Source organism: Neolamprologus multifasciatus, chromosome 5, assembly GCF_963576455.1.
Source record: "Neolamprologus multifasciatus chromosome 5, fNeoMul1.2, whole genome shotgun sequence".
Lineage (NCBI taxonomy): Eukaryota > Metazoa > Chordata > Actinopteri > Cichliformes > Cichlidae > Neolamprologus > Neolamprologus multifasciatus.
In genome coordinates, this window is record NC_140443.1 from 20,458,045 (window position 1) to 20,475,290 (window position 17,246).

A 17,246-nucleotide genomic window follows, 5' to 3' on the forward strand; every position below is an offset into this window, starting at 1 on the left:
AATGCTTTTATATGCACATTATGCCCTTGCTTTTGCATTAACAGAAAGATCTGGCGTGTTGTGGTCCAGGACAGACACTAAAGCAGCACAGTAAAGGGAATTAATCATCATCCTAGGTAATCGTCTGCGAGTCATTTGATCAACCCACTCAAAACGGAATCTTGTACATGTTTTAACATGATCTACTAAATTATTATAAATCTTATCTGGTGGGTAATAAAGGTCAAAGGTTTGAGACACTGAAACATTGGACTTCAGTCTTAAATGCCTTGAGTCAGCCAGCTCAGTACGTGTTCCTATTTTAAGGCTATTTGAGCTGGCAGAGAGTCTTTTTCTTTGTTTTTGCAAACAGCCTTGCTTTCTAAGCTAACATATAAGCTTAAGCAAACTTTCAGTGAAAGTTTAGGAAGCTATATTTTACATTTTCACCACTGCTTTACTTTTTAAATACTGGTATTCACTGTGGTAAATAACAGTAAGCGGAATCAGTTATATTCTGCTATAAGTAGATACAAATCTGCTTTTATGCCATTTTAGAAGTATTTTACTTCTACTCAACAGCATTTCAGAGAAAAATGCTGTACTTTTTACTCCACTACATTTACTTGACTTTAGTATTTGACCTCTGTAACAGGTATGACAAATATAATCTACACATAGAAAATTATTTGCAACACACACTCACCATGTGTTTTGTTAAGTATACCTGTTCAGCTGCATATTCATGCAAATATCCCAACCAGTCTCAGCCAGTCACATGGCAGCAACTCAGTGCTCTGTGGACATAGCCAAGATGACCTGCTGAAATTCAAACTGAGCATCAGAAAGGAGAAGAAAGGTGATTTAACTGACTTGGCATGGTTGCTGGTATCAGATGAGCTGATCTGAGTATTTCAAAAACTGTTGATCTACTGGAATTTTCAAAAACACAGCCATGTGTAAGAGTTATAGAGAATGCGACGGATTAAAAGGAAAATATCCAGTGAGTTTCGAGTTCTCTGGCTAAAAGTACTTTGTTGATATCACAGCTCAAAGAATGATGAGACTGCTTTGAGCTGACAGGACAGCAAAATTAAATCAAATAGCGACTTGTTAAAACAAAGGTATGCAGACGAGCACCTCTGAATGCACAGCATGTTGAAGCTTGAATCAGATGTGCTATAGCAGCAGAAGACCTCGCTGGGTGCCACTCCTTTTAGATAAGAACAGGACAATTAGGGTAAAATTTACATAGGCTCACAAAATCTGGACAGCAGAAATGCCGTCTGGTCTGATGGGTCTTGATTTCTGCTGCCATTTTCAAATGTTAGGTCATTTTGGCATAAAGAACACGAAAAGCATGGATTCGTCCTGCCTTGTATCAGACGTTCGGGCACCTGGCGGTGGTGGTGTGGAGCATAATTTCTTAGTACTAGCTGAGCATCTCTTAAACACTACAGTCTACCTGAGTATTGTTGCTGACCATATGCATCCCTTCGTGACCACGGTGTACCCATCTCCTGACGGCTATTTCCAGTACAATGCACCATGTCGCAAAGTTCAATTCAACTTTGGGATGTGGTGGAATGGGAGACTTACTAGCAAGGTGTACCTAATAAAATGGCCAGCGAGTGCATGCCAGGAGCTAAAAAAAATGTGCTCCATCTAAATAAAAAGAGGAAAATAACACATAAAACTAACACCAATAGCGTTAATATATGGTGACCTTTGAGATATTGGTCACCAGTAAGAAAGACATTTTAGGATTTAATTGCTAAATATTTCAGAACTTGTTTTAAATACAGCTGCTGAAGATAAGCTATTATCAAACGTTATCTAACCAGCGTGGAAACACATTTGTTCTTCTTTCACCTGGACCTTTGAACCCTCTCCCAGCGCCTCCTTTGAACACAACACTTCATCCTTCTGTGGAGGAAACTGAAGTAACAGAATAACAAACCCACCCAAACCGAATATCACCCCTGGTAAGTCTTTCCTAGCTAGAATTATTTAACTAATACTTATTTCTCTCATGGGTTAGCCATTTATGTCGTTTTTAAGCTAAAACGTAGGCTATTGAGTTTGACACTGCAGTTATCGTGCTTGAACTAACTTTGTACATTTCATAGTGGACAGTTAAGCTAGTACGAAGCAGTCGCGTTGTTAGCTATGTGAAACTCCTCGATAACGTGTTTACAGTCGGCACTCTTGTTAGCTACTCTGCGGACGTATACGTACACATATTTAGAGCCCGTATATACTGTAACGAGCCGTCGTTGTTGCTTTATCTTTGTGTCAAGGTATTTCCTGCCACTTCCCGCTAACGAGTCGTCAACAATGTCCGTTGGTAAGTCGGCACCCGACATAGCTGTACTCAAATATACACGAAACACGCTCTAGAAAAAGGAGTTTAGCTCTCCCTTTAAGTGACTTATCACCAGAAACTCTGTCAGAAGCTTATTACATAGGTAAAAAAATAAAATAAAAAACAGTAGCTGTTTGGTATTTTTATGCGTTAAATGTACTAATAGTACTAATATTTGAAAGCTTGTACACTTGCTTGCTTTTACGTGGCCAAGGAGGAAGCTGTGAGGTCCTATTTGTACCAACATTATGCTCACATTCATGTGGATTTAAAAAGTAACAAAACAAATTGTGTCTTTTCGGTTATGCTTTGGTTCACCTTTAAAGTTGTGACAAAACTATTTTTACAAACTGATTGTGTCTGTGCGTTGATCAGCTGACAGGACAAAAACAAAAATGTGGCTGTGACTTTGCTTTCGTCATCCTGTTGCACTTCCTGTCATTTGACAGTGTGGCTTTGCAGCTGGTCTTGATGCGTCTTTTGATTGTGTTGTCTTTATGTGATTTATGAGTAATGGAGTAAATTTGTGTGTGCCATTGGATGAACTTGATCAACTTTCACGTTGTAGGTGGAGTGAACAATATAGAACTAGTTCTCAACTGACACTGGTTATCAGTTCATATTCCTATATACCATCAGTATTTTGTTACAGTGGTGTGTGAAAGCCACCACTCATTTATTTCTGTTTTGCTTCCAAGGAGCTAGACTTTCTTGTAACATGTTAAAAGTGCTCTTAAGCAATAGTTCTCCAAAGTTTTTTCTTTGGACACTGGCTGCTTTTTTGACTTATTTTTAATACAGTTTGTGTATCTGATCATATTCATAGGAATGTTTTTTGCTTGTTGAGCCATTTGATAGGGAACTGAGAGACACTTAACTCAGGGGATGTCTACACATAACAGACAACGTTTTAAAGTTTCAAAGGTACTTTCCCCCCCCTGGCAACCTGGCATGAAAACACATAATTAGTTCACAGTTTGACAGCCCTAAAAATTGTATTCACTGAAAACTTGGCATATGTTGGCATGATGTGCTGTGCATCCTTAAAAAATATTAAGGAAACTAGACTAATGGAGGATAAGCAAAGAGACTTAAAGAGCTATTTACAGCAGATAGACATAATCTGAAAGTGTTCTTAAGATATGCAAAAAATAAAAATAAAAAATCAAGCAATAGGAAAAAATCCAGCAAAGACTGGACTTGAAAGATGCATTTGACCCTGCATTTGATCCATATACTGTTTGCTGAAGCCTCATCAAAAAGGTGGCTGTCACTAAGCCATTGTTAAGAAAGGGAAACAGGGAGAAAAGACTAAGGTAATCCAGGGACCTGGCAATAGAAGAAGCAGTGCTATTAATAAAAACATGCCCTGGTTGTATTTTATTATAGAAAATACCAGTATAGACTATTTCAAAGTGTATATTAGCTCATTTGAAAATATGTTACTTTGTTCAGCAGGATTTTGTGTAATGTACACTGTCAAGATGCTGTTTAATAGATGTGACCACAGTAGGGTTTTTTCCCTGTATGGCCTTGGTAAACAAAATGTTGCATTTCATAAGCACTGGTCTGAATAAGTGGGGGAAAAAAAATCTCCTAAGCAGCCAGATATATGCTCACTGGTCTCATTTTTAACAAAAGGGTGTGCAAACAGAAGGCTTGACCTAGCAGCAGAAGCAGGGAGAAAACCAAAGGAGAGTTTTCAGGTACTATGACTGCTTTCTGTTTCTTGGTGAGGCTTTAAGAATATAACTAATTTGTATTTTGCAAAGTAGTTAAGATATTCATCGGGTTAGTTATTTATTGTTTCCTTTTCAAAAGTGGGCCTGTGTGTTTTAGGCTTTTCTGCTGGTGCTGCCGCGCCAGATGGTAAGCAGTGTCTTTAAAACCTGGGGGAGCTTTCAACAAAAAGCCTGCAGAAACCCTGATATAAGCTTTTATTTTTTCCTTACTTTGCAGACACTTCCACTTCAGTAGCCAAATAAGGTTATCTTTTAAAGATATTATTGTAAAATTAAGTGTTTGTTGCACAATGTACTAGTCTTTTTTTAAAAAGTTTATCAGTTTCTTTTTTGCTTTTAGACTTTTGGTTAGATACACTTGAATATGTTACTATCACATGAGTTACTTGGATGTAACTGTTAGATATAAAAGCTTTACCATGTAAAAAGCAAAAACTTTTCACACACATGTTTTTTAAACTTTGAAAAGAAGGAATAGAAATTTTCATCCAGCTGCATACAGTTTTCATGCCACTAGATGGGGCTCTTTGCTTGTTCTTAACAACTCTCTTTGTATGACTATTCTGGTCCATAATACAGTTTCTTCCTAGTTTTGGAGAATTGGATTTACAGAATATTGAAATTGAATTCTCAAGTTGAATAATTGCAATCACTGATTTAGCATTGTGTTTAAAAGCTAAATTAGCAGTGATATTAACATTACTAAAGCATAAAATATGCAGTATTGAACTTATAAAATATACCAGTGTGATTATGAACTGTGTAAATTTCCAGTCTGTGAAACTTTCAACAGAACACTTTAGTTTGCAATTTAGTGATGAGTGTATTGAGAGCATGAACACTAGTAAAATTTAAGATTTTTTTTAATCATTGACCTGCTGTGTTGACTTTTGGATGCTTGTGTGTTTGCTAAACTTTTAAAAGAGTTTATGATGAATTGTAATTTTGCTCCTCAGCTACAGGAAGTAAGTGACAACAAGTCATTAATGTACTGTACTTGTCACAGGTTGTACCACAGCCTCTAGCTGGGCAATAGCTGTCACTATTTATAATACTCCATGTCAGGCGGGCCTCCGTCCGTGCGCGCGCCTGTGTGTGTGTGTGTGTGTGTGTGTGTGTGTAAGCTGTCCGTCTCCCCTCAGAATTTTCCAGCAAAGAAGACTGGGAGCTCATTGGTGAGCTGTTATCGTGCTTATCTCTGTTATTTATTTTTTTTAGTTACTTGCTGTTCATCGCGATCCTTTGTTTTTGCTTCTCTTGGATACACTGCATGTTTTAATGATATCTATCTAGCTGCTATTTTTAGAAGAGTGGAAAAACTTTTGTCCTTCGCTGACCTAGGCACTCAACTGGCTCAGCTGCAGCTGATTTTCTGGCTTGCTAGCTGTCATGCTAGCTACACTCTTTGATTTCCAATGCCCTCCTCTGTGGCCGCTTTTCCCTGTGCTGCCTACAGTAAGCTCCTTCCCTGGTTGCTAAGGCAACCGAGGACGATGGCCCCCAGCAGGAGTTGGGGAAGCCTTGGGTTGTCTTTCAACTCGGCGCTGTGCAGTGTGCCTGCTGACCCGCCGCTGACTGGGAGGAGGAGCCAACTTTGCAGAGGAGCTTCGCCTGGCCCAGTATGGGTCCTACCGTCTCGCTGTCCCACTGTGAGACAGAGCTCCAGCATCAGAGCTAGTGCTCCTTTCTCCCCCTGCTGGCCACTTCAATGCTCTGACCCACTGTGCTCGACTAGTAACAAGAGCACAGGCGGCAAGATGTCATCTTCTTCATCCACCTCCTCCTCTAATGCTGCAAATGGACAAGGGAAGCCTAAGCCTAAATCCCCGATGCACAAGAGGGGGAGCCTGCAGAGCACCACCAGCCCTGGTGAGTGTGGGTGAAAGGGTGGGTTTGGGGGGTCCCAAAGAAGAAATGGGGGAACATCTTGCGTGGATGTGGAGTCACAAAATTACACATGTGCTTGTGCAATGGTATTTAAGAATTCATGCTGCTCACAAAGAGCAATGAGAGGGAAGTGGAGAATTCTGCAACTCTAGCTAGTTTTTTTCCGCCTGTAAATTGATTTGAAGCTTCCACCCATGTTGGATACGTTCAGCATGTGTGCTCTTCTGTGTGTAATACACCTCACTGAATCGATTAACTGCAAAGAACATTTTCACAAAACTTCAGATGAAATTGATTATTTAACAATTGCTATTCTAGTTTTTTCAGTCGGACAATTACATAGTGTATGAAACATCAGAAAGTATTGACTAGCGCACATGAATGGTTCTCGAAGCCAGATAACAGTGTAAAGTCCAGCAGGGTTGTGCAAAAGAAAAAAATAATAGTGTGTACTTTGATAAGAAGGTAAAGTTCAGGTTAAGTGTATCATTTGTCATAACGAGGCACCGATGAACAGCCTTTACTTACCTTGTGAAGTTAATGTTTTGCAGATGAGTGTGACAGCACAATGTACATCGCCTCAAAAAATAAGAGCAAAATATAGATTTTTGAGCATTTATTGTCCTTATTTGCACAGTGAATATCGCTGTTTATATACACATTTCTGACTGTCTGTGTATTATTGTCGGATTGTAAAGGAATGTGAGGAGTTTGTGGGCCTATTTACCCGACCACCTTGCACAGTTTCTGCTACAGTTTATCAAAGGTCTGCAGTTTATCAGCTTTGCACAGAGCAGTGGTATCAGTTTATCTTTCAACTGCAACTCTCTCTCTCATTACAAGTTTCTGTTAGATTGTTCTCTCAGCATCCCAGATAAAAAAAAAAACCATTTAACATTTTGTGTGTGTGTGTGTGTGTGTGTGTGTGATGGGATAGACAAAAATTATTGTGCTTTTATGATTATCTTTGATTTTAATGTTAACTGCTCTTTCTAATGAGAAACAATCAAGTTAGACCTGCAATTTATATGTGAAATGAATTGGTTCCTCAGGGTGCTGCACAGCACAAAAGTCGAGCATTTGGAGGGATGCGGCAGCAGATCCTGAGGAGTAACTCACGCTGACACACTCCTTACAGTATTTGCTGAGGACGCCTGTCTTTGGTGCAGTAATAAATAACTTATAGGTCTCTCCAGCCATGCAGTCATTCAAGTCCTCTCAATTAGCCGCTTGGCTGAGCCTTGTGCTCTCCCAGTCTGATAACATGGTCCATTATGGTCCATCTGACCACATTTTTATTTTTGCCTCTAAACGACTGTTCTCAAAGTCAGGTCATGGACTGAAGCTCAATATTTGCATTGTTTCTTCTTGTAACCTTAGCAGAAATAGTTCTCTTATCACATTTTCCCCTCTCACCAAACACATCTCTCCAGCACTGATGCACCCCTGCATACTTGAAACAGTTCTCTTATGCAATGGTTTGAGTGGATTTGCTGGTGTAAACATTGATTAACTAACCAGCTTCCTGGAGGAAACTGCCTCTGCCTGTAGGCTCTGCAGCTCTCCCACTGGATTCTGGCATAAAGCAGAATATGTAATGCCCAGTTATATGACGTGATATGTGGAGGTTATTAAAGTGTCTGCCAGAGCAGTGCAGGGAATTCCTCTCACCAGTTTGGATCAGTGCTCTTCTTCCTGTATGCAGCCTTCTATCTTTATAATTCTTTTTGGCTCTAACTTCATACAGGCCTTTGCACATTTTACCTGCAGGCTGTCTGGTTGTCTAGCTTGATGCTTTTGTCGGGGCAGTTATTTTTGTCTCTTGCATGTATGATGGTTTGTCAGCTCAGCATTTCAGAAGTGTGGGGATCGCTGTGTTGTTACCTGGATTTAACATTAGTTTTGTGCCATCTATATAATACTGGATAATGTATTTCTAGTACCCATTTATGTCAGTTCTTTTAATTATTCTAAAAGATATGTTTGTTTGTCTTTAAACTGCACTGTACCCTCGAACCTCCCCCCCCCCCCCCCCAAAAAAAAAAAAATAAATAAATAAATAAATAAAAAATACTGTATCGGTTATTAATGGGTGGCCACTGGCCTGCAGGCACCACATTAATCTGTATCTTTTATACTCAGTTGGATGGTTACCGTATTTCCTCCAAGACTCTGGCTGTCTCCTGTTCTGGTTCATTATTAAGCAGATATACTGCTTGTGTCACGGCATGTCTCTTGTGCATCTGTCTTCAATTTATGTGTATTCTTACCCCAGGTCACGTGAGCTCTGTGCCGTTACCCCTGAGGGGATTTGCTGTAGTCCTTACTGAATCATTATCATATCTACTCGTCTCCCTGTGGACTTTAACCCAGCTGACTGAAAAGCACCGTGCCTGTTCACCTCTTCTCACTCCCACGCTCTGGCCCTGTAGTAGACAGAAACACGTGACAAGCAAATACTGGGAGAAAACCAGAAAGTTGGGTTTTTCCAGCACAGTTGTGTTTTGATCTCCTACTGAAAAGGTGTCAATGTAACATGTTTTTCACTGTCACTGCTACAATGAATACGCTGAATAGCTTCAATTTAAGGTGAATTTGTTTAGAAAAAAACATATTATTTTTATTCCGTTTTTGCTCTACACTTTAATACTCAATATTAAAAATGTTTCTTTGCTTTTCTTTCTAACCACTAGAGGGAGGCTTAGGAAAATACAAGGCAGCCCATCGGTTTGAAACAAGCAGCTGTTTGCTAGGGTCTCCAGTCTGTGGCTGTGCTCCCTCAGACATGACTGAGGACCACTTTGCTCTGTGTTTGGTGGAAAATTCCAGGGCTTTCTTTTGCTATGAATAGCTCAGCTGCTTCCCATGTTAGAAAGAGAGTGTCTCAGTCCTGGAAAAGGGATTTTGGAGAGGTAGGAAGTGAGGCCTTGAAAACTGTCACACCAACAGGTGTGCCTGTTGTTACCAGATAGCGAGTGATATCATAATATCTGTCCAGGCAACCCACCCCACCCCACTCCACTCACACAGACACACACACCCAACCCCGTTCAGCTATCTTAGTGAGGACCTTCATTGACATAATGGTTTCCCTAGCCCCTTACCCTAACCATTAAAAATGAATGCCTCACCCTAACCCTTACCCTAAACCTAACCATTACCTAATTGTAACCCTGACACTAAAACCACATTTTGAGCCTCAAAAAGGCCTTCAAACTTGTGAGGACCGGTGAGTGTGTCCTCACAAGTGACTCTTGGTTCTCACAAGTTTAGCAGAATGCAGATTTTGGTCCTCACAAAGATAGCTAGACAGGAACACACACACTCACATAGAAACACACAGAAGATTGGCTTGTTTCCACTCTACCATTTCTCACTCGGGTGCTCTGCTGGCTGACAGGCTGTACAGATGGTTATGATGGGTTGTATTTCAGTGCTTAAGTACAGTTAAGCATGCTACTTTGGTCTGTCTCTGCTCCTGTCGTGGCTTCCAATGAAGATCCATTTTCATTTAATCCACCTCATTCGATCACACATGAAGCAGCATCAGCTGATGTTTCAGTCCTTCACTGACTTCTTATTGTGTTTTGACCTCAGTGACTCATTGAATCTCTCACCCACCCCCTCCTGTTCATTTAATGATTCTCCAGATCATATTCTAAACTTTAATTAGGAATATACTCTCACACAGGCAACTCCACACTGATGTTTCTCACATTCCAGTTCATTGGTCATCTCACACATAGAAAAGTCATTTGTTCAGTCTGACAGCTGGCCAGTTTTCCATAATTTTGATATCTTCATGTTAAACTATTCATCTTTAGTTGATGTCAGAACATATAATAGGAACTTTTTCCTTTTGTTGTTATATTCTTATCACACCGCAACTCTTTCTTGCTTTGAAAAAAATTGATTCCGCTATACAGCCTGAGTCAGGTTAGTCGCAGTTGTTTTAGTTTGCAACCATTAGTTGATACAGTAATGAAATATTAGTCATTAAAGCAAACAGTGCACAGTTGTCCAGAGTTTAATCTTTAATAAAACTGCTGTATTTATAACATCCTTTTGTGGAAGCTCTGCCAGCAGCACAAGACACTAAATCACAGCTAGAATTGCGAGTTTTCAACAGTGCGCAATTCATTCACTCCAAAGCAAAGAGAGCAGTCAATGTGCATGGAAACTGATCAAAAGCTTTCTTGCTTAGCCATGGCAGGGAAGCAGTAGTCCCTTTATTGTCTCTGGCTTTAATACTTCACACAGTTTTTGTCTCAGGGTTGGAATCCTGAGCTCTTGATGTCCGAGCAGCGCTAACTGCAGAGGGTTATATGTTGACACTATCAAATGACACAGTGTTCCTTTTAGATATTCCGATGTGGTGAGAGGTGCACTGACAGCGGTGACAACAACAACTGTGGTCTGGATAATCACAGAGGGTCAAAATGAATGATGTGAATACGTGTGCCTTTTTTGGTGTGTGACTATTAGTGTTTACATGTGCTGCTGTGGGTATGCAACATGTTTTGTGCACAGTTCGGTGTCTCGGGCTCCAGAGAGAACTTATTGTTTTGAGAAGATTCCTGATGGGATACAAAAACAGCAGCGCAAATGCTGGGAAGCAGTTTTATTTGCATGTTCACTCTCTTTCATTCACACGGGAATGCTTGTGCAATTATGTCAGCTCTCTTTTTCTTCAGGGAGAAAGGGAGTGAAAAATAATGCACAGCGACTCCCCTGTGCTGTTAATTAGTCTCCAGGGAAAGAGATTTGCAGAACACAACAGATGATGTAACTGCAGAAAAACTCAAGCTGGGGCTGAAAAAGAAAACATACCTCAGTGCCTGTGAGAAATGTGACTTAACAAAAACCACTGGACATATAGTATGTCTGAATTTAATTCACACAAGGCTGTAGGTGGTTTCAGCCAGCAAGCCTCGTAAATGATTCTGTTGTAATAACACAATCAGTGGCAGAACACATTGCCATTTGTTGTTTACAATGGATGTCCTTCTTGTTTTTAAGCTCAGAACAGAAAGTCAAAGGAAATATTCCCCAAGCAAAAGGCCCGAAGGTCAAATAAATCAGGACTGGTCAACTTACTCTCATAACATTTATAACTTCCTCAGTCAGCTTATTGATAGGTTCATGAAGATGAGATATCACCTATTTGTACAAGAAATTTAACCGTCGAGTCTCCAAACAGTTGGAGTGTTTTCATTCAAGCATCTAAATAAATCTCATATACTTCTGCCGTATTAAATTTGCAATATTAAACTCCATCAGCCGTGTTGCTTAATATCATCCTATTAGGTTATCGTAGACAGGTAGACAAAATAAAATAATAAAGAAATATAAATAGTAAGACTGAGAATGTGCAAAAGACTATACAAGCAAGTAGTAATGGCAGTTGAGTTGAATAATTCTGAAAGAGAATCAGCTTGATTTAATTAAAAGTTTTTGAAGATTTCTATAAGAGGCTCCTCATCTGTGCTTCGGGTTGCATTATATAACAAACACAAATTTCAAATTCAAATTTTATTCGTCACACACACACAACCATGCACAGTATGACATGAGGTGAAATTATTATTGCTGTGCAATGCCCAACCATTAAATGACAGTAAGAATTGACAGTAATATTTACAGATTACTACAAAAATTTACAGATTTTAACTTAGAAATTTACAGTAAAAATGTTCAAAATAGTTTACATAAGAAATTATTAATAAAAAGAAATTTATAAATTATATGAAGTGTGCAAAAAGAAAAACCAGAGTGCATGTGGAGATGTGATGTGTGTGGGAGAGTTCAGTCCTACACCTGGTTCAGAGCCCGAATAGCCTGGGGGAAGAAGCTCCTCTTCATTCTCTCTGTTTTGGCCTTAAGGAAACGGAAGTGCTTCCCAGACCTCAACAGTGAGAAGAGTCCATTGTTGGGATGGGAGAGGTCCATCATAATCTTCCTGGCTTTAATCCTGCACCGCTTGGTGCAGATGGACAGCAGGTCAGGAAGCTCTGATCGAATGATGCGTTCGGCTGAGTGCACAACTCTTTGCAGATCTTGTCTGTCCTGCTTGGTGCTGTTCGCATACCAGGTGCAGATGTTTCCTGTCAGGATGCTCTCGATGGTGCAGGAGTAAAAGTTCTTAAGCTCCCTCAGTGGCAGATGGAAGTCACTAAGTCTTCTGAGGAATAAGAGACGCTGGCGGGCTTTAATGTAGCAGGACCATGACAGGTCCTGAGTGATGTGGACACCCAGGCATCGGAAACTGTCCACTCTCTCCACTGGCATGCCATTGATGATCAGGGACTCATAATTCCTTACCTGCTTTGTTGTGAAGTCTATGATCAGCTCCTTAGTCTTGCTGACTAGGAGGAGGTTGCTCTCCTGGCACCAGGTTTCCAGGTTCCTAATCTCCTCCAGGTAGGCCGTCTTGATGTTGTCAGACATCAGGCCCACAACAACAGTGTCGTCAGCAAACTTGACAATGGAGGTGGTGTCTGATGTGGCTACACAGTCATAAGTGTACAGTGATTACAGCAGGGGGCTTAAAACACAGCCATGAGGCACTCCAGTGCTGAGTGACATGGAGGGGGAGACTTGTTTTCCCACTGATTGGGGTCTGTCTGTGAGGAAGTTGAGGATCCACTGACACAGTGATGAGCTGAGTCCTAGATCCTTCAACTTGGTGAAAAATTTAGAGGGAATTATTGTGTTGAATGCTGAACTGTAGTCCACGAACAGCATCCTAACATAATTCCTTCTGCCAGTGTCCAGGTGACTCAGGGATGTTTGGAGCAGGTGAGCTATGGCATCGTCTGTGGAACGATTAGTCCGGTATGCAAACTGAAGTGGGTTGATGGTGGCAGGAAGTGAAGAAGTAATGTGATCTCTCATCAGTCTTTCAAAACACTTCATCACAATTTATAACATATTAAATGATTGTTACACAGGAAGGTGTAGTGGGGGAAAACAGAACATACCACTCAAAACAAAGAAGATTAACTTTTACAGAATCACAATGATCGCATTATCAATTATTTGTCAGTAATGAAATATAAAGCAAACATTTGTTTGTTATTTCATTTGTTTACATTTATTTGAATAAATTCAATTAATGTTCTACACTTTCTACATCCTATACAAGAGCTGCATTTGAGGCGGGCTTCCTCTTTACCTGCAAAACAAGATGGCTGCCACAGAGGTTTGACCTGAGTGACTTAAACTAAATTTTTTTTCCTGTATATTGGTCCACAAAGGAGTATTTAACACTCATTTTACAACATTTAAGAAGCACTATAGAGGAGATGAACTTAGTGATTCCTAACAGTGATTGATTGTTTGTGTGTCCCGCTCCCATTCAAAGCCCACAGTGACTAACATAGTCACATGACAATACCATTAACACTACTACTGCTGTTATTAATAGCAAACCCGTGGGTGGGAGATAAACATATATACACTTGCTACGATCATTGGAATATGATGCTATGGGTATATTGTAATCTGAAATTCTATTCAGTGCTCAATTGAACTGTCAAATGCACCAAAATGATGTATGATGATGAATATAATGAGGGATATGTATAAAATATTTTAAATATGTCATATAGATGTTGACACTCACGGTACCCTGGGAAATGTTTATGTTTCTATTTAAGTTTCCTCAAGACTGTTCCACATGCCTAGGAGAAGATGGGGAACATAAACACACGCGCTCCGATCAATATAGCATGACTGCTGACGTTTTAATATTGTTATTGTTAGCTCATCGGCTTTAACAAGAGTACTGGGATAAATTTCGGTCAGTGTTTCTTATTCTTGTTATTCTTATCGTTAGCCTAACTGAAATGCTTTATGTTAGATATATTGGGTACAGTACCTTCTATAAATCTTGCTAAAGCAAAAGTCTTTATTTCAAAAACATACTGTATCTGTTAGCATCAAATCAGGATTCTTCAATTGGATCTTATTAAAAATATCATAAAATTCAACCTCGACAACACCAAAATAAAAATAAAATTAAAAAATCACCGTTATGCCTACCTCAGATCCAAGCAGTGGAATACCATTTCCACCTGAACAGTATTCACTGAGCTCTCTTTGAGGACTTTTGCATTCTTTGTATATTTAACTTTAAACTTGGCTTTGTATGGTATTCATCTATAAAGTAAAAACATTTTCTAAACGTATTAGTTTTCTCTTGCCATTGCCCCTTGAAGGTTATTCTTGTGCGGGGTAAATGGATAATGGAAACATTTCAGTGATTTCTTTCATCCAAGGATTATTTTCATTAATTCCAGTTACCGGTAATTGTTCAGTCTTTTGACTGGCAGTCAAACAACAGATCACTCTTTACAAGAACCACACCCACCCCATATCCCTTTGAACATCTCACTTAGCCATAAAATTTACTGCCACAAAAAACAAACAAACATCTTGCTGTTTTTTCAGGGACATGCTGTGGAGACCACAAACCTGCAGTATAAAAATTAACATTATCCTGCTGAAGACTGTGTGTTCTCATCTATAAAGTAGTTGGATACACAAAAGGATAAATTACACTTGCAGTCAAATAAACATTTTAATCACAAAGACAAGACTGAACTTCCAAAACCACTCTTTAAAAGTCGTCCAGCTCTGAAGGACAAAATAAATCAGAAATTGGAAAGAAGCAGTGAATGACCATCAGTTTGTATGTACAGAAATAATACATTTCCATTTATTAGATTTTCTTAATACTGGTATTCATAACATCATTTACAGTCATGACATGACTGAAGCTGTGTGTTCATGAATGAGAGGTGGGAAGGGAAGTAAAGTAGGAGTGGCTTTTTATCCAGGGCCGCCTCCATTTTATAGCACAATGCATGAAGCATGAAGTGGTTAACGCTTGTCCTTCCCCCTTTTTTTTGCCACGTGGTATGATCCAACCCAGTATTTAAATCCGGGGGCTTGAAGGCTCTGCTGTTCATGCACAGTAAACCGGTGTAGTACAGGAAGCCGCTGAGAGAGAGGCAGAGACAAAATCGGGGAAAAGAGGAGAAGAAAGAAAAAAGAGAACTGCTTCTGCAGCACACTGAAGGTGGCAGCAGTGACAGCAGGAGCAGGAAAGGAGAGACAAAAGGAGGAGAACTGGGTGATGTCGTCTTAGAGCAGCTTGGCTTCTGGAGAGAGCGTTCTTTTCTCTGTTTGCTGTCATTCTCTCTCTTCCACTGTACCAGCGGGGGAGGGTACATCGGCCGTCCCAGGCCTAGTTACATGTCCCAGCATCCCACCACAGCTCAGACAAGGCCACTGCGACCGTAACGGAGACTGTGAGAACAGGACAAGACAGGGAGCTAGAGGTACTGTAATCTATGGCATTTAAATACAAAACAGTACCTTAGCATGTAAAGCCTGTAAACATGAATAGTGTGTTAAAAGAAGTTTCATCAGTTCTTATTAAGCATGATACTTATCGCTCCCAAAATACCTCACAAACGAGCTCATCGTGACAGATGAGGTGCAAGTAAACAACAGTTGTTGTGTATTGGAATAAGTTGACAGCATAAGGCTGACATTGAGGGAAAATGTGTACATGAGTGTGAGATAAGTGTGAGGTAAGGAGCATAAACAAACTGGTGTGTTGCTTATGGTGATCTTTGCAAGGCTTAATAATCTTCAGTTTTTTGTTTTTTTGTTTTTAACAGGCTCTGGATGTTGCAGTGGTCGAATATTTGGGGCATCTAGTCTTTGCTGCTGTCTGCTACAGCTAACTATAGTGCAGTACCGTTACCTGGTTGATTAATTGGGCAAATTATTCAATGTGAGTTGATTAAAAACAAAACGCATACAGTTCATAGCAACCATTCTCTCAAGAGTGCGCAGTGAAGTGAAGAGATGATTTGCAGCAGCGTGTCGGTTGCTGAACAGGTGCCACTGTAGCTAGAAGAAAACAAACATCCTTTTCAGATTTGCCCCTTCATTAACACTGAAACCCTCAGGCGGTTAGTGTCAGCAGATACTTGCTTAAAAACCCACCTGAGCATGTTTACCATCCCGATGTTTGTAAGGGCAGTGCTTTAGTGAGAACAGCTGGTATCTGTTTTCTTTATTTTTGTATGCGAAGGGGATTATTAGATATGTTTCCATCTTCTGTTAGAGGCTGTTTATGTTATACACAGCAAGGGAAAGCACTGAGAATGATCCTGTTAGTTTCTATGCGTGAATTGACACATGTATCTCTGTAGCAAACCTTCATTAAGTATTATTATGTTAAAAAAAAAAAGGGTCCTTCAGAAAGCTTTTTTGCAGGCAGTAGTTAGCTGAAAAATTTCATCATCTGTGTTTGTTTCCTTCTGCAGGCTGAGTACTGAAACTACATTTTGGAGATTAAGGTCCAAAGTAGAGATTTATTTTCATCTGTAGTTGCTAAGGAACATATGAAGCCTGTGTCATTACTTTCCCTCTCAGTGTAATCTCTAAAGCAAAGGTTTCTAAACAGTGGAGCTACAGATGCAGTAATCCAGGCTGGTGCCCTTGTCTTTGCATCGGACATTGAATTGAGCTCAACTGACATAGGATTTGTATGCCTGATCCCATTATTTGGCCATTTAAAACTACAATTCGGACACTCCAATATTTTGACAATTTTTGTTTCTTTTAGACACATGAGATATAAACCGATTTCCCGATCATTCCATATGTTTAGTTATTTATTTACTTGTTTATGCTCTGCCTGACTCTGCGTGAATCAGCTGGTTGTCGTGTTTGTGGCATTCCAAGCATGTTTCCACCAGGGAAATTGCAGAGTAGAAATACACAACATAATGACAACCTTTATTTAGTTAATTTATATACATACTTATTTTTTGGTTTAAAATTTGCAAGCTGATTGATTTCACATGGCCAGCACGCTCAGCTATTAGTAGGTTAACTGCATAGTCATATTATGTTGTAAATATGCTATCATTACATTAGTGCTCTACAAACATCTGTGAGCCAGTAGAATGCAGTACAGTGCATCAGCTCAGATGAGATGCTGCCTGATGCTGAGATCAGCTAGTCTGCTGGGACTGAGACTGAGCTGATTTCAGGGCCTGACTCAACTAATTGATGTGCTTAATCTGTAAGAAACATATTTAGTTTTTGTTGACATTATCAGAAAGTTGATCATTCTACTATATGTGGAGTTTTTAGTACTCAACACAGTACTTTAAATTTCATTTAAAAGTGTTTCTAATGTCTTGTCTATATAACTGTCTTAATGGGGTGACAAATATGCCCAGTAGAGA

At 39.7% G+C, this 17,246-nt stretch overlaps 1 protein-coding gene across 7 annotated transcripts in view; it reads left to right on the forward strand.

Moving 5' to 3' along the window:
* Positions 1 to 1,833: 1,833 nt before the first annotated feature.
* ampd2a (adenosine monophosphate deaminase 2a) overlaps positions 1,834 to 17,246 on the forward strand; it is a 33,842-nt gene continuing 18,429 nt past the window's right edge. For 2 of the 7 annotated variants that reach the window (XM_085161007.1, XM_085161008.1), the window contains exon 1: positions 2,333 to 5,955. In XM_085161007.1, the coding sequence (XP_085017133.1) occupies positions 5,502 to 5,955 (454 nt within the window). In that variant the 5' untranslated portion in view covers positions 2,333 to 5,501. The other 5 variants (XM_085161009.1, XM_085161010.1, XM_085161013.1 and 2 more) reach the window with 5 other exon arrangements.